General features: G+C 39.4%; 3 protein-coding genes across 10 annotated transcripts; all 3 read right to left on the bottom strand.

Moving 5' to 3' along the window:
* On the bottom strand, positions 1 to 6,357 carry LOC122029608 (mitogen-activated protein kinase kinase kinase 1-like). The gene is made up of 8 exons (XM_042588678.1): positions 4,878 to 6,357; positions 3,955 to 4,039; positions 3,761 to 3,823; positions 3,339 to 3,496; positions 2,811 to 2,886; positions 2,665 to 2,724; positions 1,600 to 1,707; positions 1 to 355 (listed from the first exon to the last, which is right to left on the bottom strand). Exons 1-8 carry the CDS (start codon positions 5,963 to 5,965, stop codon positions 185 to 187), a joined length of 1,809 nt encoding a protein of 602 aa, XP_042444612.1. The 5' UTR covers positions 5,966 to 6,357; the 3' UTR covers positions 1 to 184.
* A 3,857-nt stretch (positions 6,358 to 10,214) lies between these two features.
* LOC122029625 (partner of Y14 and mago-like) lies at positions 10,215 to 14,038 on the bottom strand. 8 transcript variants are annotated; one of them, XM_042588712.1, is made up of 5 exons: positions 13,776 to 14,038; positions 13,541 to 13,654; positions 10,712 to 10,759; positions 10,505 to 10,608; positions 10,215 to 10,386 (listed from the first exon to the last, which is right to left on the bottom strand). In XM_042588712.1, exons 1-5 carry the CDS (start codon positions 13,959 to 13,961, stop codon positions 10,236 to 10,238), a joined length of 603 nt encoding a protein of 200 aa, XP_042444646.1. In that variant the 5' UTR covers positions 13,962 to 14,038; the 3' UTR covers positions 10,215 to 10,235. The 8 variants fall into 8 exon arrangements, with proteins under 8 accessions (XP_042444646.1, XP_042444673.1, XP_042444679.1 ...); XM_042588739.1 differs by having other exon boundaries at positions 10,215 to 10,415; positions 13,776 to 14,037; XM_042588745.1 differs by having other exon boundaries at positions 10,215 to 10,312; positions 13,776 to 14,036.
* Positions 14,039 to 15,691: 1,653 nt separating this feature from the next.
* Positions 15,692 to 18,262, bottom strand: LOC122029592 (transcription factor bHLH30-like). The gene is made up of 2 exons (XM_042588653.1): positions 17,092 to 18,262; positions 15,692 to 16,520 (listed from the first exon to the last, which is right to left on the bottom strand). Exons 1-2 carry the CDS (start codon positions 17,662 to 17,664, stop codon positions 16,014 to 16,016), a joined length of 1,080 nt encoding a protein of 359 aa, XP_042444587.1. The 5' UTR covers positions 17,665 to 18,262; the 3' UTR covers positions 15,692 to 16,013.
* Positions 18,263 to 21,340: the final 3,078 nt, after the last annotated feature.

Below are 21,340 nucleotides of genomic sequence, written 5' to 3'. Positions count from 1 at the left end.
TCGAAGCAAAGAGTTTTGAGATTTCATAAAATTAATGGCATGGCAATCCTCAAAGAATCATTCTCCTACTTGTTTGGAATCTCTATATGAATAAAAACAAACATTTGAGTGGTTTACCTTGGAGTATTTGAGGCCACTAATGCCATCTAACTGTATAATTTCTCGTCGTTGATTGAAGATGAATTTAGAGTTTCAGTGGTCTTTTTACAAATGGATGCTCCAACAATTCAGAAGCAGTAGGACGGTCTTCAGGGTTTACTTGAACACACTTGCTAATGAAATCGTATGCGTCTCGAGAGAGGGAGTCTGGAATAGGTGGTGGTTCGTCATGGCCAATCCTGAATAAAGCTTGTGTCTGCAATGTTAAACAAAATCGAAAAATAACAATCAGTATGACTCTTCTGCATAAATGTATTGCAATAGACAACTGATTGCAACAGATATAAACTCCAAAGTATGCAAACATACTATTAAGTGTAAACTAAACGTTAACTGAAAAGTCAGTGTAGTGCAAAGGGTGATACGACAATACATCGAACCATCTATCAATACATGTAATCAAAACTGACGAAAAAAAATCAAGCAGAAATATCCTGTTCTGATGCATCATTATCTCCTCTGAATGCCACAATGCATTATTAGCTCATTGTGATCTAACCGCTGCGTCTAAAGTCCAATTCCAGTTGAGAGTTAATATTCCCATCCAAATGTATTTTTGAAAGTTTCAAACCATGTCACGGGTTTTATTACTATGAACTATGAATTAAAATTAATTATTTAGGCATTAGTTTGTCATTAAATATATTTAAACTAAACTAACATATCTCCAAAGTTAAATTATGAATCAAAATCAAAATAAAAATTTAACCAATAATTCATTCTGATGTGTTCCATTTACTTTTAATCATGCTAAATTTAAAGGGGTCATTTTCATTTAGCCAAAATTTGCAAATATTGAAAATTTATATCAGTTCTAAAATAATTATTATTCTAAAAGAATTCAACCAAAAAGATAAAATACTGAATTTCAGTTTTGAAACTATACAATAATTTAATGTACTCAAAATAAACAATACATCCAGATTCATAAATAGCTAAGATTTATATAACATTTGTCTTTTAAAAAAAATAATAAAAACAACACTAATGTAATTAAAAAAGTCCCTATCCATAATTTTTTAATTAAAGTAAAGAAAATGTTTAATTTATTTTCATAGTTGCAATTTATTTTAGATTTTCTATTAAAAGTTAAATATGCTTATATTTTAGATTAAACTTTCATTTATATGTTAAACTTTAATGAGGACACTATATGAATATTTACATGCTAGATATTATTTAAACTTTCATTTATATGTAAACTTTCATTAAGACTTAATAATGTGCTAAAAAAAATATAGAAGATGCTAAAACCTGAACAGTGAAGATCAGAAGCAAGATGTTTATAACTCCTTGGAAATCTTTGGACTAATATTGAGGAATATGAACACACGAGAAGAATGCTTGATAGTTACATGAAGAAAGCAAGTTCTATTGTTTTATACAAGGCACTTTAACAAAAAATTAAGAAACTTTCATAGTGACAGATTAGCAACTAACCGGTTCCAGGTGAGGATAAGGAATCTGGCGAGTCAGCATTTCCAGAACCGTGCAACCAAGACTCCATATATCAGCAGCTCGTCCATACGTTCTTTTAGGATCAACAACCTGAGAAAATGCTACATTCAAGTAAGAAATCTTATAAATTTAAAGATGACTTATGTAAGCTTCAAAATATCATCTTGTGGATGAGTTTCGATCTTTGACCACAACAACATAGTCTCTATGTTGCATTTGGAGCTCAGGGAGGAGCTTGATGGACTCGAGGAGATGAAGACCAGAGAGCATGAGACTCATGAGATATTATGTTTATTGTTATAATATTTGATTTTTGCTTCTGTGCATGTAGCATCATTGTAGCAATATTGTGATTGCTTAGGTAGTGGATAAGTTATCTGTGATTTGATTGTTGTGAAGCCTTCTACCGAGGATGGTCTCCCAAGTTGTATTTGTCAACCAGCTTAAGACCCGAATTTTTGCATAGGTTCATGTTGATGTTAACCAAAGTGAATTATGGGTTATCTCGTAGACTCTTTTTTCTGTATTTATCAACAAACTTAAGACCCAAACTTTTGCATAGGCTCGTGTTGATGTAAGCCAAGTGAATTATGGGTTATCTTGTAGAGTCATTTAGAAAGAAGAAAATGCTCCCATATCATCAAATCTACTTAATTTGGCAGGTTATATTTGCTCATGAAGTCCAGTTCCCTCAAACTAGGAGGGAGAAAATGCCATGAAATTAGCAATTCATGACGCGAGTCCAAATTTTTTTCTATTTAGGTTTGAATGTTGATATTGCAGCCCCCAGTCAAACGGGTATCTTAGTTGATAATAAGAATGTTAACATAAGGTTTGAATGTTGATATTGCAGCCCCCAGTCAAACGGGTATCTTAGTTGATAATAAGAATGTTAACATACTATGCATTATCATATAGATTCTTTAGACAAAGTGCCTCTCACCAAATCCATAACAAAATGATGAAAAACGACAGTGTTCTGAAAAGTTTTGCAATGTTTATTGAAACATTAAGATATATCCACTTAAAATAAAGAAAGGGCCTAACCTCTGGAGCCATCCAATATACACTTCCTCTGCAAGATTTCAGCATGTTGAACTTGGTCATCTGAAATGGTTTATAGCAACACTAACACTGAATTATATATTCACAGACATTGTGCATTTAAGAAGTTCGAGAACATCAGAACAAACCTCCTTTGCCAATCCAAAATCTGCAAGCTTCACAGAGCCATTCACATGAACCAATATATTTGCGCATTTGACATCTCTGACAAAAGAAATGATCTCTTAAGTTCCTTGTCATAGGATATATATAGAAAAGAACAAAACAAAAAACCTAGAAAAATATGAAAATATAGTTATCATATGCTGTTAAGGAAAACATTTGTCAAATTGTACCAGGAGATAATCAAAAATCAAGGACAAAGGATGAGTGACCAAATGGATCATGCTACCAAGATAATGAACAGATAGCATTGCATCTCCCTCAATAGATTTGTTCGAATTTTTCTGAAAATTTTGAAAGAGCAAATTTTCTTGTATGCATGATTTGTGGTCACAGGCCAGGATAAATACATGATCATAATAAGAAAATTTTACGTTATAAATGTATTCAGATAGGGGAATGTAACCTCAACTGAGAAAATTGATCTAAAAATCTCAATGTCATGTCTAGTAGAGATCAGATTTTCACCAACATAAAATAAATGGCTGCCTCACCTGTGCACAACATTACGCTCGTGAAGGTAGTTTAATCCATTTAAAATCTGTTTGGTATAAGAAGAAACCTGGGAGTCTTGCAAACGATACTTCTGGTATAGAGACGCAAGGGAACCTTGTGTGACAAGTTCAAGGAAGATATATAGTTTTGACTCCTCCTACAAAATAATACATGCCACTAAAGAAGTTATACAATGAATGAAGAGAAAACAAAATGAAAAGGGTATACTTTTCTCATTCCATCAACTAGTCTTTTGCCACACATGTAGTTTCCGACAGAAGACATATTAATTAAGGCAAAAATCTACTTTAGTTGATGATAATTTGATACATTTAACTATATGCAACCATCTTGAAGAATAAGTTCATGAAATTGTTAAGAAGTTTGGTGATCTGTGAAAGGTGAAGAAACAAGTTATTACCTTGTCAGTCCCATAGTATTGAACAATGTTTTCATGTTCAAACTGACTTAGCAGCAAAATCTCCTGGCAAGGGAAAGTAAGCAAGGTCAGAATATACTTAAACTTGAATTTAAATTTAACTCGAATGGTGAAAGATAAGAGCAATTTTATAAACAATAACAGGATAAAACAATTTGAAATTGGTATCAGCATACCTGCTCAAGTTGGATAATACACTGTTGAGCATTGCATCCTTTGTCAAGCAAAGACACTTCTTTAACAGCAAAAAATATACCATCCCTATGGACAAAACATATTTGGTGATAAATAATTAGTCAATCACATGATACTTAACCCAGTTTATAACAGCCAAAGCTTCCAAAGGAGCAAGATACAAGATCTAATTATACTAGATTGTAGATATGTCGACAAAATACTACCGAACAAACAAGGGAAATAACATCCAAAAGAACCTAAGTGTCTGATGATTAGATTAAGTTGCAAGAATGAAAGAGTTAACAAAATACAGGCTAGAATCTGTAGGGCATCAGAATCATATGAGAGGCCACCCCAGCACTTGCAAATTACTAAAGTTTCCACTTAAAAGTTAGATAAAGGTCATTCTTCCACTGTTTCACAATAGATGCCATCACACATGCAAATCCAAGTATATTAGAAACTATCATTTCGTCGATCATATAATGTGACACGTGACCAAAATTTCCAGAAAGGATCTATTTGAACCACAACAACCTTGATGCAATAGAACTATTCCTAAATAAAACTAACTTTTCCATGGAAGTGATTGGATAGGTTTTCGAACATCTATTTGCTGAGCCAGAATGGCTTCATTTTTTTCTTAACCATGCTCACATAAATTAAAGCAAAATCCAACTAGCAAATTTAACACGTTAGGTATTTTCATCCTAAATAACCATTACAAGTTCATGCAAATCAAATTAATCCACTTCACAGTAAGGAAGTCTTTACAGAAATCATTCTCTTTAAGATCAAGTAGGCAATAGCTAGCAAAAAGTACTCAGCAAAAGCATATTGTATTCAATTTGGTGAATTATGCAACTAACATATTATGAAATTCAACAATAAGTCTCTGGATTAGTTTAGCATCATTACTTACTCACTGATCCCTTCGTACACTGAACCAAATGAACCACTCCCCAATAGTACGCCACGCATCCATGACTTCATCTTCAGCTTGAACAAACCATTTGGAGAGATGATGAATGTTTCAGTAGTCGAACTCGATGTATCATCATCATTCATTGTTGAGTAAGAAGATGTCCTAGTAAAGTCATCAGCTGATATGTCTTCCAACCACATCTCCCTCAATTCCTTGTGACTCATTTCATCTACTACTGGAACTCCCCCCTTCACTTTGTCCTCAGAATCCACAGATTTCATTTGATCTGCCTCCCGCCCACTCTTCTCTAGAGCTAAGGCTCTAAGGTTATTGAAAGTTGTGCTGGAAGAATCAAAAACTTGAACGGACATAGAGGGAGGAGTTTTGAGAGTTGATGGTCGATTGTTCCTTGTAGGTCCAGACTGTGGAGGCGAAAATGTTGTGAAAGGTGGTGGAGGAGAGAGAGCCGGTGGCCGGACTCCTCGGATCCCTCCATCTCCTGCCCTGGACCTTGGAGAAGCACATGAAATCTCGATGGGTTCAGTTTCGGAAACCATAGTATGGGGTTTCCGAACAACACAGAGCTTCATATCTCCTTCTCCCGAGTCCTGCCTATTCTGCTCGTCTGCATCAGACAAATTGGACACAGAAGGACCCGAAGACAAGGTGTGGCTGAAGTTGGTTCGGCTGCCCTGCGGAGAAAGCCTAGACCTAGTTACAGCATCTGGAGACGGTTGCACCTTTCGCTTCTCCCACTCGTCAAGTGAAATGGCAAAGTCATCGGGGCCTTCGAGACCGAGGCTGCGACAAAGCATGCCAACCTCGTCCTCGACACTGCCGTCGATCCGGAAGCTCGTCTGGTGGGCGTAAGCCGGCGGACAGATGTCCAGCGACCGCGTCGCGAGGGTGTTGGATTGCTCCTCTGACGCAGCAGAGGAGGATCCCGCCGACCACGACGCCCGCACGGCCGGCGCCTCGTAGTCAATGTGCTTCAACGCGTTGCACCGCTCCAGTCTCGGCCGCAACGCCGCCCCTTGCTTCTGCTGACGCTGAGGAGGCTTCCACAGCGGCTTCCGAGAGTCCATCCCGAGCCGCTCCAAGCCAGACGCCACGTTTTTTATGGCTCAATAACAAGGCACCATTGTAGCGCAAAACCCATCACCAAGACCCGCAACAAGAAAGGATTTTGAGGAGCTGACCCATCCAAACCAATCAAAAGACGAAACCTTTGGCTCAAAGAAGCAAAAATCCCAAATGATTCAGACGAAACGAGCTCAAAAGGTGCGAAGTTTAATCCAGGGAGAAGAGTCTTCTCAAAACAAGAAAATTGTGAACTCAGTGAAGTGAATCAACAAAACGTAGCAAACTTCGGGCACAGAATGAGGAATCGAGAACAAGTCGCCAAGAAAGTCGACGATTTATTGCGCTCCTCGACCGACGAAGGGAAGACAAAGAAAAGAAGAAGAAAAAAAGAAAAAAAAAAAAACAGAGGCTTTAGGGATCCCGCAAGTCGTTGTCGAGTAGTGTGGCGAGGAGTGTGCGAAGACCTGTTCGCAGAGTAAACGCGGCGGAGAAGACTCAATCTCAGCAGTCCGATGATTCGCCAACCACCGTTGGATCAGAGGAGGCTGTGCTTCGCTGCGTGGCGTGGCGTCATGGAAGGGTCGTCATCGACAAGGCTCGCGTCGCGTCGTGTCGCGTCGCGTCGCTTGACATTGAATGTATTCCATTGGCCATTAACAAACAAAGTGCATCCAAACTGTTGCCTCCTTAGACCATCTCCAACCACAAATTCTATTTTGGTACACTTTCAACACCAATTTGGTGTCATTTGAGCACCAAATTTTTTTCCAACTCCAACCATGAGACACCATTTCCTACCCTAAAAGGAATATTCTTTAGAATATTCTATTTTTCCTTCTTATAATTTATTATTCAACATACATATTAATTTGTTAAATATTTTTATTACGATAATAATTACTATTAATTTTTATGATATTATGTTTTTAGTTACCAGAAAATTAAAATTAGTATTTTTATAATTTTGTTAGAAATAATTTAATAAGCATACTAATATTTAATATTTAAAGATAATACACAATCATAAACAATTTAGATAATTTTTTTAAAATATTTTCACTAGACAACTAACACTTCATTAATAATACATCATTATTTACCAATATTATAAATTTTAATATATTTATAATCTTAGCAACATAACAAATATTAAAATTTATAATATATATTTAATTGAAATTTATATATTAAATTTATAATATATAAAATTTATATAATAAATTCAATTAAATTAAATCATATTAATTTATAATATTTAAAAATATTTTAAATATAACTTACCTATTATGATATATTATATTAAAAAAATCTCTACTTGCACCAAAATGGTGCAAGTGAACAGTGCAGCACCAAGATGGTGCTGCACTGTTCACTTGCACCATTTTGGTGCAATTTTTAGGGTTACCATTGGAGAGGATATGGTGCCCTTTTTACACCAAAATGGTGTAAAAGGGCACCAGTTGGAGATGCTCTTAGCATCTTAAATTAAATTAAAAATCCATGAGGGCTCAAAATGGCTTCCGGGGGCTAAAGTGTCAAGTTATTATTAAATAAATAAAGAAATTCAATTAGTGTAAGTGTCTCAATAACAATTTGAATATTATACCGCTCTATGAATGATAAGTTGTTATTCAAAATATTAAGTACTTATAATTCGATCTCTAATTATGAGATAATTATAGAGATTTTTTTTTTCTAAGTAGATAGTGCAACCATATATATTGGGTATCTAGGATGCGTAAATATTTTTCAATTTATCTTAACAACGATTGAATCAATCGTTCTAAGTTATGTTACCTGATTTATTTTTTTTTTCTAAATGGCTTCCCATTTTAAATTTTGTTTTAAAAAATAAATATTTATATTTATTTCACCTTGTTAATATTCAAACTCGATATCAAGTAAAAAAAATCAGTTCGTCTTTCTTATTTTAAAGATCCGTTACCCTTGTTTAACTTGGAGCATTGGCATAACTAAACTTCTTGTGATAAATTAAAGTGTCAACTAATCCGTGGATGATATTTCTCTGGTTCACACATCCAATGAATCCGAAAGTATAAACAGATTCACATCCAATAACCCACTTCTAAGATTTAACATTTCACCATAGAAAATACCCTACAATACATTATAATTGAGATTCGAATGGTAATTATTAGGAAGTCAATGCGTCGTAATTAAAATTTAAACCATGAGTATTTGAGAGCCAATGTATTATAATTATGATTCAAATCGTGAATACTTAAGAGCTGTTGAATGTTTTACCGCTGCACTATACTTGACTTACCTACTTAAAATTTCTTGAATTTAGCCCAGCTTGAACTCCTCTACCTCGTCCTCAACGACCCATGTCAAAGCCAAAGTAGTAAAAGCTAATAGATACATTTGTAGAATATGTACTTCAGCTCTGTTTCTTCTCTTCATGAAACATTCACCAGGTTCTGTTGCTTTAACTGCAACTGATAAGACAAAGGTGTGTGATGGAAATTCATGGAGTCAACCGCAAAACTATTTCCTTAGCTGAGCACCAAACAAAGATAAAGAGAAGTTGGCACTGAGATCTACTCAGCGTCGAGCAATTGCTGTCAAAACGTCCGATGAAATTCCAGCTGCAACGAAACGGAAGATCCACTTCACTTAGCTGGAATTAAAGTGAGCGTTCAAGAGACTTTGTATACCGAATCTATCTCTACAGAAGACATGGACAATTTATGTTGACTTCAAACAGTTTGGACTAATTGTCTTTCGGTCCAAATTCCAGTGGCAGGGGGAGACGCGCTGAACGAACCAAACCGAATTCCAAGTGATTTTTTTTTATAAGCTTAATTTGATTCAAACTTAATTTATTTAAATGTTATCAAAATTTCAATTTAAACTTATATGATTATTTAAAAAATTTAAATTTATTTAATTAATTATTAAATTTGATAAAATAAACTTATTTATTTATTTTAAAATTTTCTTTATTTATTTAACATGTAATAAGAATTTTATTGATAAATATTATTTACAAGTTCATAAATATGTTCATGCATATTAATAAATTGAACACATATATTTAAATTTATTCATTTTATTTAATAAATTATTTAAACTTATTCATTTAATTGATCTTGGTGTTAAACATAAATAAACTTTTTATCATATTTATAAACCTTTGATTTATTTACCACCCTACATGAAACATCCTCGTCAAATCATTAGAGCAACCATTCAAATAAAGAGGCTGAATTGTTTGTCAAGTAACTCACCAACTTGTGAGACGATCTTCAAAGTTCCGAATGTCAAGGATTGTAATCACCTAGAATGTTGAAAGACGAAACCCACGTCACTGTGATTCTGTGAAAGGAACGTGTTCAGGCACACGCCATCAAGATACAGATTCAATAGGGGTCCTGAGTAGGGGTGTCAAAAATAAATCCGATCCGACGATCCAATCCGAGTCGACCCGAAAAAAATCAAATTCGGGTTGGACATTTTCGGATTCGGGTCGGGTTCGGGTTAGAGGGTTGGAGAGTAAAAAAATTTCGGATTGGGTCAGGTTCGGATTGACCCGGGTTGACTTAAATATAGGATTTTGTGGATTTTTTTGAGGTTAAATCAAATTTTATTTTAAAAATTTAGATGTTTTTATATATATTTGTATGATAATGATAGAGTATTGAGATAAAGTGAAGAATTATGGGAAAAATAACTCAAAAAAATCGTTTTGAATCAGATTTTTAGGTTATATGGGTTGGGTTCGGGTTGATCGGGTTGGTCGGGTTCAGGTTCAGGTTTAGGTGTTTTGGGTAGAACTCGGATTCAAGTCAAGTTCAGGTTAGGTTAAAAAAAAAAAAAACTCAACCCGACCCAACCCAACCCACCCGAATTGACACCCCTAGTCCTAAGTTCAGGAGAGAAGATCAAATATCAGATAATTGTTAATCCAATTATTTAACTTTTCAAACTAATCCTGAAGGTGATTAGACCCCATGAAAATTTCTACTGACCATCAAGATAAATCAAGAAATACAAATGACGCATCATTCCATAGCCAACGTTTCAGAATTATCTTTTTACCAGAGGAAATTAATTATGCAATGCATTGTAGCTGAGAATCGACCCATGGATGTTTGATTAACTATGGGAGCACACCGTAACCCCGAGGGATCAAATATCATATAATAACTTGCAACTTGTGGCCACAATAAATTAGATTGACCTAAATTTTTGTCGACCTCGTGAGAGTGACTCCCTCGTTCTGTTTTCTAAGAGTTTTAGTTACTCATGTCACTCTCTGACTGTTCTCATCTTCTCCGTCTGTTTAGGTTTCATACCTTGTTGATCACCGACTAGCTTAGCTTCTGCTAGAAGAATGCAAGTGAAGATCGTTAGGCATTTCAGAAGGTATTGGTTTAAGTTTCTCAGGAGGCACTTGTTTCTGAATGAATGGCCACATGAACATCGATCCTATTTTGTTAGGAAGCAATTGACTGTAATATAAAAGGAGAAAGAAAGCATAGAACCAGAGCCATGTCCAGGCTTTGAAACAAATTTACCTTTTTTTTAAGTGCTGGAATTTTCTTATCAAAATCCTGGCCAGAAGACTTGGTTTTTGAGACTTCCATTGGTTCTGCAGAAGAGTTTGACACCTCTGGTATTGCTGGCATTGCCAATAAGGTTATTCTACTTATATGCTCCGTAACAGCTTCAAATTCCTCTATTTGAGAGGTACCATCAGCAGAAACAAATTTAGCAGTCCTTACCACCTCGGCTCCTTCAGAAACCATGTTTTTTTCTTTTTCAAGTGCAGCCTATAAAATTAGGAGATATCTTTTGAGATTATAAGAACATAACCGCCAATGGAAAAATGAAGCTACAGGCTAGTTGAGCACTATGTAGCTATCAAAGGCCTCAGGATAAATTCAAAGCAATCAGAGGTGATACATCCCTAAAAGTATTTGAAAGAATAACTTAACGACAACATATGCAAACTTAATTACCTCTATAAACCTAAAATGATAGACACATGAAGTTAAAAAAACCTACGAAGTCCAAAGATGCAGCATTATTAATCAGACAATTTACAAAAGAGTATTGACAAGTAAGTCCTATCTTCTACTAGGGATTAGAGAAGACATAACGAGAATATAAAAAATTTCAAAAAATAAAACAAACATATATAGAACTTTGTGAAGTAAAAGATATTGATTCAACATAAATTTTAGGTGAAATAATTTCAAAAGATTGAAAGACAAGTTAGGTAGACACTTGAGTAATGTGTAAAATAGTTGTCCATACAATGAGACCCTCTATTTCCTCTTTTCTTGAAAAGCCTCGGGAAAACTTTTTTTGTTCAATATACAAATCTTTTATAGTTCCTTTTGCTACAGAGCATTTCAGCATGAAACTGGAGTAACATGTGTAAAATAGTTCACAAAATGAGAGCCTCTAACTCCTCTTTTTTTCTTGAAAGCCTCAGGCTGTTTTCTTTTTGTCCAATATGCAATCTTTGTAGCTCCTTTAGCTAATTAAAGACTACAGAACTTTAATAGCTTCACTCAGTGTTCTAAATGACAGTTGAGGTGATCACTTAAGCGCGGCAGGTAGACCTCAACCACACCACCTTGAACCGAACCATCTTGTGTTTAGGTGACGGTAAAGTGTTTCCGATTCGGACTCGAGACTCGTTGTCGGGCCAAACGACGGGCCCGGACTTGTCGTCGGGCTCAAGCGATGCATTCGACGCCAAAACGCATAAGCCGATCGCTGAATAGAATAGGTTTTTTTTTAACTTAGGATTTAATCGAAACCTTAATTAATAATTTTAATCATGATTGGTGATCCTGTCCGAAAGTCGATGAGATGGAAAGCTAGGGATGTAGCGCTCTCGCTGACTGCCTATAGACTCCGCTCGGACCTGCAACATTACGTTAGTGCCGAGCTAGGGAAGAGCTCCCCGACGTTGGCCCTCGGACGCTCAAGTCAATCACCGGCGATGAAGCAGAAGGCGGAGCAAAATGAACAGTAGCGAGAAGTGTCTATTGCGTATTGCGTACCTCCGCTGATCCTGGTACCCCCTTTATATATAGCTCTTGTAGCGTGCGTGCACGTTCCTTAAGGCGAGTACGCTTCCCAAAGTTTTCCCTAAAAAGACTTGTCAGTAAAGTGTACCTGACACAGTACCTTAACGGGCCGAGCATATCTCTGAAGTGACAGTGGAAGCTTCCGCCGTACAATCTTCTGGCTATCCATGCCCGGTGTCGACAGCACCAACTCCCAAAAGGATGTCGATGGATATCAGAGTGTACTGTTAGACCGAGCGGGTTGGTTGCTCGACCGGAGCTTCGCTATTCCTGTGTCTCATCCGCTCGGCTGGAACTGCATTGTACTTGTGTCACGTCCGCTCGGCCGGAACTGTGCTGTACTTGTATTACGTCCGCTCGGTCGTAACTCCGCTGTTCCTGTGTCTCGTCCGCTCGGTCGAAGTTCTGCTCTGCCAAATGTCGAGTTCTGCTACCTAGCCGAGTGGGGTAGCCGCTCGGCACGACTTCTACACATCATCTCCTCCTCCGTTCGGCATCCAATACCCCATTGAGCGTCGATCATTTGACCTCCTCGTGTCGAAGGCAGGATCGGATCGGGACCTTCTCCCCTCGGTCGGGCCATGCTCGCCCGACCTACCGATGCTATCTGTGTATTGACCGCCTTGATTTTGACCTCCACCGTGATAGCTATCCTCTGCGGGGCGGGGCCCTCATCATCACCGCATCAATTGGGATAATTTAAATAATCTTAATTAAAACCCAATAAAATTAACCTATTAATTATATTTATATATATATATATATATATATATATATATATATATATATATATATATATATATATATATATATATATTAAATTGTTATTATTTATTTTTAAAAAATATTTAGATTTAATTTTTTTATTTTTAGTTAATATATTTTATAGTATTTTTTTAAATTTTTTGATCATTTAGTTAATATATTATTTGATTATGTATAAAAGTAGTAAAAAAGTCAACCGTCTAGGCACTGCTTAGGCACTGCCTAGGTAGCAAAGACGGTAAACGGTCACTGTCCGCACCACCACCACCTACCGTCATTTACAACACTGGCTTCACTTGGAAAACCAAATAAAGAACCAGGAATATGGGATTCACTTTGGCGACAATTTACTTATAACAATTATGAATTATGTTAACATGAACTGGTACATGTCTATTTATAACTGCTAATGTGTATCAAGCTCGTCTACCTAGTAATTCTGACTTATTTGTGAAATTCTATCCAGCAAACTAGTAGCTATGTTGAGTTGATGAAAAGATACATCAGTTGTTACAAACAAAAATTGTATTTGTAATTACATGTTGGTGCAACTAGTAGATTAAAAGAGTATAACAAAGGAAGCCACGTCTTTGTGTGTATATTCCTGATTGCTTCCTTATACTCCTCCAAAAACCTCAATGTCCACTCAACCTAGTTGTAAAGCTTATTTAATTGACTAGTGGACATATCAATTTGCGCAAACAGGCGACAACAACAAAGAGATAGGTGTAAAAGATAGGAAACCTGATGCCTCTTTTCCTTCTTTCTCTCGTTCCTCCTTGCCGATTTGGTCTTTGTCTTCTCAGCCAGATCCGGATCGTACCCTGGAGGTACTGTGGCCTCGCTCGATTTACTTAACTGTATCCGTGGACATTGCGCCCCATGACGGGTGACAAGAAGGAGACACATTTAGCCCAATGACCAGAACAATATCCATCCTTTATCAAATCAAAGAGGAGAGTTGAGGAAGGAGACTCACAAGGGCGCCCTTGGACTGGTAGATGGCAACCTCATCCTGAGGGACGTATCCGGCGCGGATGCGAATGGGCTTTCTGAGGATGCCGTCAGGCCTCCGGGTGGGCGCAAGCACGCGCTCCCCCTCCTTGGGGATGGAAAGGAGACGGATCGCAGGGGGGGCGCCGCCAGCCTTGGCCATCGGGCCCATCGCCACCGCGGAGGCGAAGCGAAGGGCAGGAGGGGGCGAGGGTGATCGCAGTTTTGGGGTCCTCTCTCTCGCGAATTATTGACCAGTTGGGCCGTCGGCCGTGAGCATGGTGGGCCGTAATCTGTGGGCTAAGACCTTGGACTGTGGCTGGGGTTGGGTTTAATGTATGACATTTCATTAATTCGAGATTTTTCTTTTACAATATGAAGAGTGAGAATTACCGTTCCACTTATTACTTTAAGAGCTATAAAATGTCTAAATTTAACATTGAGGATGTAGTTAGATTGGTGGAAAGATCCAACACTCAATGAGAGGATTTTATATTTCCATGTTACATTATTTTTATCCACGAAATTGTTTTTGTCAAAACACTTGCCATTTTTGCCAACAAAGTGTTTGGGAAAAACACTTATGAGGAATATATATATATATATATAAAATTTAATCATATAAGATGATCAAATTGGATCATTTCCAATTTTTGCTAAAATGTTTTAATGATTATAAACTACCCAAACCGGTCATTTAAAACTATAGATAGACTCGTTGAAGCATTATAGAATCACTTTAGATGATTACATTGAATAACTATTGACCATCAAAGTAGGGACAAGACAGATCTTTTTTTATTGCCTATGTAAATTTTTTACTTAGCGACACTCCTTCCACACTTAAAGCCTAACCCACCTCATTAAGTTCAAGTCCCTCCGGCTTTAATTTATGGATCTGTCTCTACATCAAACTATCAAAGTGTTTTAGTTAATTAAGTTATCTAGATAGTTATAAAAGTATCAAAATTGGTCAATATATTTTATAGGATGGGAGGTCATTTGAGTTTGTTCAAGATGGATTTAGTCAGACTATAAGGTAGATCAGAGATGAATGAGTTTATACTTAGGTTGAGCGAAACTATGCTAGTTGAGTCCACCTGAGATGGATGTAGTCTGGCTATACACATTGCATTTTATTAGGTTAGTTTATCCATAGGGCCTAAAAGTTTAATTTGCGATCAAGATCACAATAGAGCAAAGTAAACAATGGGGCTCAGAGCTACATTACAAGCTCTAGCCAAGAGAAAACAAACATTCAACAATTAATTGAGAAGAATATTTTTATTTTACTTTTAAGAGTTAGTCATTTATGAAATTGAATAATTAATACACCTAGCTAATCAGATAGTACATTATTCCAAGTCCTAATTATGCCACATAGTGATGTAAGATTATAAGGTGATTAAATTACATAGGAAGCACTTAAGTGAAAGGCTTCATGCATGGCTAGATAGAAAAACTTTTGAAGAGAATTTTCATTGGGATTAAAAGGATTAATCAAATAGAATTAATATTGAGGCATTTTATAATTTTGGCTAAAAGAATAACATGTAAATACTAAGAATGTTATCCAAGTGAAATATATGAGAGTGAAAATCAACAAAGTATCTATATGCTACTAAATCATTGAATTTATTTTGACAGCACAAAACAAGGAATACTTTCATGATCTCATTCAAGAAACTCCATCTTGGTACGTAAAATCTTAGTAAAAACAGTATATATGAACACAAACTCTAAGATCCAATCTATATACATATATATAGACTGATAATTAAGATGAACTAAACTGTACCTTAATGATAATGATTCATGCCTTGTGCTACACGTTGATGACATGCACTTGCATGCATGCACTCACTGTGCCACTGCAAGTCCAAGAGAACAACAAAGATAACATGAAATCAAAACACAAGAAGTAGATATATATATATAGATCAATGTATTCATGATATATATAGTTGTACAAGTAGTCCACCCTGGTTACGAAAAAGATCCACCCTTTCCTTTTGTTCTACACTTGGAACACTCCTTTAGCACCTCTTGAATATATAAAACCAAGAAACCCTAATTGGTGTAACAACAGTTAAAGCACTACTGGTCCTCTGCGGCTTATGGTGGGCATGCAATCGATTGAACACAACGCATAAATTAGCACACTTATACTTTCTGAATCACATGCGCGCGTGCGATCGGGCTATGAGTGTATCGTCCACGGGCCTCACGCCGACCTGTGCTCGAGTATGCTGGGCAGGCCAGCGGCGGCGGCGGTGCGCTGCCGCTTGCTGATGGTGGCGGAGGAGTCCTCCGCGGCCGAGGAGGAGGCGGATGCCGGTGTCGCTGCGCGCTCCATGACGCCCTTCAGCGCGTCTTGGATCGCGGCGAGGGATGGCAGTTGGAGATGGTGGTCGTCGATGTCGTGGGCGATGAGGAGGACGATCTTGATGCGGCCGGCGAGGGTGGTGATGTCGGCCTTGAGCGAGCGGAGCTTGAGGGCCTTGAGGGCTTTGATGAGGTCGGGGAGGAGGTCGGCGCGGTCGTCGCAGCAGAGGGCGGCGCGGACTAGGGACTGCGGGCTGCCGCCGGAGCCTTCCACCTCGTCGGCGGAGACGACCGTGAGCTCGTCCGTCTCCGTCGGAAGCGAGCTCTCCTCGGCGATCTCAGAGGTTTGGCGCTTCAGTTCCTTGACGTGCTGGATCACCTCCGCCAGCAACGACGCCTTGTCCGTCTATTCATGATGCAATCAAATAGCAAATTCGATCAATACTGAATTGCAGACTAAAAACGAGATGCATGTTTTTAGGATTTAATTTCTTATCGATCCCAATCTCCTGCAAAGAATATGCATGATTGTATATATATGTTAAAAATAGAATTAAGTAGGTACTAAATGGGGAAGGGGAAGCTGCGAGGAAGTCGATCAGCGTTCGCATGCACGCTTCCACATAGAAATGGAATTTGGCGTTGGAGATGGAGGAGGTCGAGAATCGAGCGAGTCACTGCAACTGGTGCAATATTAATTCCTTTTTCTTCTGACACAGCTGGCGAGTGCGCGTGCTTCCTTCCTTCGACTGCTCCTCCTTCCGGCAACTACTCTCTCTCCGTGTAAGCTTTTTGCCTGCTTCCTCTCCCTGGTTCCTCTTTTTCATGTCAAAGAGGCGGCTCCTCCTCCACCTTTGTCTCTATGTATCTAGCTAGGGTGATTATAGACGTGTGCAGGCTAACTAGCTATTTGGAAGATTGATTGATTCTCAAAGAGGAGCTTAATCGATTTTTATCGGTAATAATTAATTGCTTACTTTGGTGGTGCTGGGGAGGAGGCTTCGGAGGCGGGCGAGGTGAGCGTTGATGCGCTCCCGGCGGCGGCGCTCGGCCTCGCTGTGGCTCTTCGACGCGGCCAGCGCTTTAGCGTCCATGATCTCCTGCGCCGTCATCTTTCCCATCTCGAAAGGGGCCGCCGCGGTTGACGACATCAGCATCCCCGGCCGCCCGCCAGCGCTGCCGAGGTAGTTGCTGCAGTTATAGAGCGCCGCGAGTCCCATCGGATCCGCGCCCGACGACGACGACGGGCCCCCGCGGTCGTAGGCGAATTGGAAGGGCCGCCGCGCGCCGTAGAGATCGTGGTAGAAAGAAGTCAATAACGACGGCGGCGGCGGCGGCGTTGTAGGCGGGATCAGGAGGGCCGGCCAGGGAAGGATCGTGGAAGTGGTTTCGGCAGTGCAGTCGTGGATGGAAACCGTTCCTTCCTCTGCCGCCGCCGCCGCTTCTTGCTGCTGCTGCTGGTGATCATAGACTTGGAATTCACCGGCGTTGTCGCTGTTGCCTTCCATATCGACTCGATTCTTGAAACACAAACAGAGGAACACATGCATATATATCAGCTGCAGGAATCAATCGATCGTCCACGGCGTGGTCGCATGATGGGCGCAGAGAGGAAGAACAACTTTTTGTCTCCCCCTTTGGTTGTATAGCTAGCAGCAAGCGTAAACCCTCATGCGGATTGGAGGAAAGGGAAGAAGATCGAGCCAGAGAATTATTACTTCGCTCTTACGCGATTCGCTCTGTGATTTCCCATGCCGAAATCGAAGACGGCTCACCTCGTTCGTAGCCCTATTATTACACCTCTTCTCCCCGCCCCGACAACAACTGATCAGTGCCACTAAGCATATAAAAAAGAACAGAACAGAGAAAGCAAACGGAAGATCAAGCGACCAGTTCTGGTGAATCGAGTACTGCGCGCGAGGAGAAAATAAAATAAAATAAAATGGAAAGAAAGAAAGAAAGAAACAAAAATCAAAAAGATCAGGAGGAGATTTCCAATTTCCAGTTCCACGCCTCCTGCTCTGCCTCTCCGGAACGAAGTAATGATTGTGTCTTGAAATACACTTCTTCTTGAGCTTCTATTGCAGGCAGAGTGCAGGGTTGCGGAGGGAAGGGAGGAGAGGGGGGTGTCGTCAGTGGGACTGTCGCTCTCGGCTCTGTGCATGTTTGGATAAATGATGCATGTATGTTTCAGTAACATGATCTCGACTATCTATTTTGCCTCTGTTGCTTCTGCTGCGCCTTCAATTCGTGATCGGATTTGGTGTGTGAGATCATGCGACTGGTCTCCGGTTCCACTCGAATGCATGCTGCTTTCGGAGGGGCGGAATCAGGAGAAGCAAACCAAGGAATTCTAGAGTTCGATCGATGAGGTGGAGAGTCAAAACGTGGGCGGGGAGAATTAAACTGAGTTGTTTACAATCAAGTTTCGATTTTGATTACAGTAAACTTATCTTCAGTGGCGCCTTGAGAGGCCGCCGGAATGCGGCCAACTCATGCAATCAGATGATGGTGAGGTAGGAGAAGGATAGAGTGTCGAAGGATTCGAAGCTTGATACGCTTTTTCAGGTTAGACTTTGATTGATTAAGGAAGATGATAGGTCCGTCATCCGCCATTGAGAAACAGCCATCGGCCGGGGCAAGCGCGGGTAAAGGAGATGCCTCCATTGTCGGGAGGTGAAACCGACCTTGGGTTGAAGAGCAAGTTCAAGAGGTGGACGCAGGCCTGATCAGCCCAACCAAGTTGATCCTATTTGAAATCGGGAAAGATGGCGTGCTGGGTAAGTGACCTCGATATTTATTGTGAGAAGACTTTAAACTGGAAGCAAAGGGCGCCAAGCGATTTTGTGTATCAAAAAGGAAAAAATAGAGAGAAGAAAATATCAGCAACGGATAGGTGGCCAAGAGGAAAAAGAATACAATGAACAGTAGAAAGGAATAATAGACTTTCAGTGCGTAATTTTACATACCTACACTATTAAGAGGAGACTCCATATACAGTGTCAATTTTTCTTTGTGCACGAATATCGATGTATTTCCAAAAAATGACCTAGCATCGTTCTGACGTTTTGACACATTTCGGAAATAGACTCATTGTTTCTATGTTTTGCAAGGTAGCAACTTCTATTGTAAAGATTGCACAGGGAATATTCTCTTGATTCTCTTACAATCGTTACACAAAATGTCGAAAGGGAATATTAAATTGTTAGGTTGAGGGGCTCTTAACATGCTTTGTTGGTAGACCGATAGAGTCCCCTTTGCTGTTCGATCGGCCTTCACTCATGGTTGGGGTTGGGTCGGCTAAAGAATGATAAACCTCTCAAGGACTTGACTTTCGCTCAACTTTTTCGCTCGGCCAAAGAGTCCGATCGAGTCAGGCCATGTGCCTAGAATGTCTGATTGGATCGAACGTCCAATCGGCCAGACCACTTGGTCATGACACCTGACTCAGTTCTGAATCACACCAATACAACTCGAGATTTCATCAATCCTAAGGAATTTAGGATCTGATCACACCAAAGGTCCAATCGGCTAGACCACTCGACCGAGACATGCGACCACACTTGGCTGAGACATGCGACCACACTTGCCCCGATTGTTGACCCCCTCTTTGATCTTGACCGTCACCTCAACCGATTTTCTTGACTTTGACCCCAACTTCGGGGCCTCGCATTATTTGTCATATCACAAACCTTCCCTTCAAGTCTAGTCAAAGGAGACTACAATCCCGACTGACTAGACACCTGTGTTTCTTATATCTCTCGTTCTTTGACCAGACACTCAGTCCTTGTTTCGTCGCTCTACCGAAGCTGACATCACATTGGCGCGTTGAAAACTGGACATGTTACTCATCATTAATGCTTAATATGATGAACATGTATTTTTTATCATAAGCATGTTTACTTCCTCCCATCCCTAATAAATGCAACCTTTATATTTCTGCCACATGGCACAAGCTTGTGAGAAAGATATCTGAAATGACAGACCACTATTGAGATTTGATGTGACTCCTGAAAGTTTAAATTCAACGATCCGAATTAATCTTTTCTCCTTTGATACCATGATCAGACGACTCTAGGAGGCCACCACTAGGATTTTTAAAGTTTACAACCTTTGATACAACCCTTATCATTTTCACAATTGCATCTTCTTCTTCTTCTTCTTCTTCTTCTTCTTCTCCTTTGTCTTCTCCTTCACCTTCTTCCTCAACTTCCTTTGCTATTGCAAGTGACAGTTCACGCTCCATCTTCCCATTGTAAGTGCATTTTCCCTACCTTATTCGTTCATTCTTCTTCTTCCCCATGGCCAATGCTCCTCCCACTGACGTCCATGGTCTCTGGTACACTTCCACCGCCTCTGACTTTAACGGTGGGGAAGTGGACCAGATGCGCCTTACTTATAATCTCCCCCACGACCACCACATTGTCATCCTGTTAGACCACGATCATTCCAACCTTTCCCTCACCGACTACTTAACTTTCTTTAAGGATCAATTTGTAGCCGCCCTTCGTTTTCCCTTACATCCTTTCTTCATCGAAATTTGTAACTACTTCCATATTCTCCTCCCACAGTTATCCCCCAATTCCATTAGGCTACTGTGTGGAGTCATCATCTTGTTCCGCTTGTATCGAGTCCCCCTATACCCCTGAATCTTTCATTATTTCTATTATCAAAAGAAATTTGAGTCGGGTGTCTTTATCTTCTAAGTTTGAGTGAATTTCATTTTCTTTGATAAGATGTCAACTTCCAACAAAGGTTGGAAGTCTCATTATTTTTATCTCCGACCGGTCACTCTAGTAGTCTTCCTAACTGGCTGGCAAATGGAACTACCCCGGTTCCCGAGATAAGTGTATTTTGATGGGAGTTGATCTACCGTACCTCCTCCAATCAACTATCCGGTTTGAAGTTCAACATTCACAAGCTGCTTGTGGAGGGCGTTATGTATATTTTCAGGCTTAACCCCATCTAAGTCCGACTGTCTGACAGCTTCGGTGAGAAATCCGATCTCCCTTTACTGTTGTATCTAACTAATTTTCTTTTCTATTTTGTAACCAAAACCATGTGGAAAACTTGTCTCGGAGACTCCACCAAATTAGATAATGAGGAACTAGATGCCCACGGTGAAGACGAGCTGGAAGCCACGAGCTTATCCTGATCGGCTCAACCGAGAGGCCGACCAATGAAGAGGGCTCCAACTAAGTCGCAAGAAGTGACTCAACCGCAAAT

The sequence above is a fragment of the Zingiber officinale genome, chromosome 1A (assembly GCF_018446385.1).
Source record: "Zingiber officinale cultivar Zhangliang chromosome 1A, Zo_v1.1, whole genome shotgun sequence".
In the NCBI taxonomy this organism is placed as follows: domain Eukaryota; kingdom Viridiplantae; phylum Streptophyta; class Magnoliopsida; order Zingiberales; family Zingiberaceae; genus Zingiber; species Zingiber officinale.
This window is presented reverse-complemented; position numbering and strand designations above follow the sequence as displayed.

Bases quoted from the DNA above. Each gene is read 5' to 3' on its own strand.
- LOC122029592 (XM_042588653.1), bottom strand. From the start codon at position 17,664: ATGCATGTGTTCCTCTGTTTGTGTTTCAAGAATCGAGTCGATATGGAA. The intron at 16,521-17,091 runs GTAAGCAATTAA...CATCATGAATAG, and splicing joins TCCTCCCCAGCACCACCAAA to ACGGACAAGGCGTCGTTGCT.
- LOC122029608 (XM_042588678.1), bottom strand. From the start codon at position 5,965: ATGGACTCTCGGAAGCCGCTGTGGAAGCCTCCTCAGCGTCAGCAGAAG. The intron at 3,824-3,954 runs GTATGCTGATAC...TTCCCTTGCCAG, and splicing joins GTATTATCCAACTTGAGCAG to GAGATTTTGCTGCTAAGTCA. The intron at 3,497-3,760 runs GTAATAACTTGT...ATTATTTTGTAG, and splicing joins AATACTATGGGACTGACAAG to GAGGAGTCAAAACTATATAT.
- LOC122029625 (XM_042588698.1), bottom strand. From the start codon at position 13,961: ATGGGCCCGATGGCCAAGGCTGGCGGCGCCCCCCCTGCGATCCGTCTC. The intron at 13,655-13,775 runs GTGAGTCTCCTT...CCACGGATACAG, and splicing joins ACCAGTCCAAGGGCGCCCTT to TTAAGTAAATCGAGCGAGGC. The intron at 10,416-10,504 runs GTAAATTTGTTT...CTAACAAAATAG, and splicing joins TTCCAGCACTTAAAAAAAAG to GATCGATGTTCATGTGGCCA.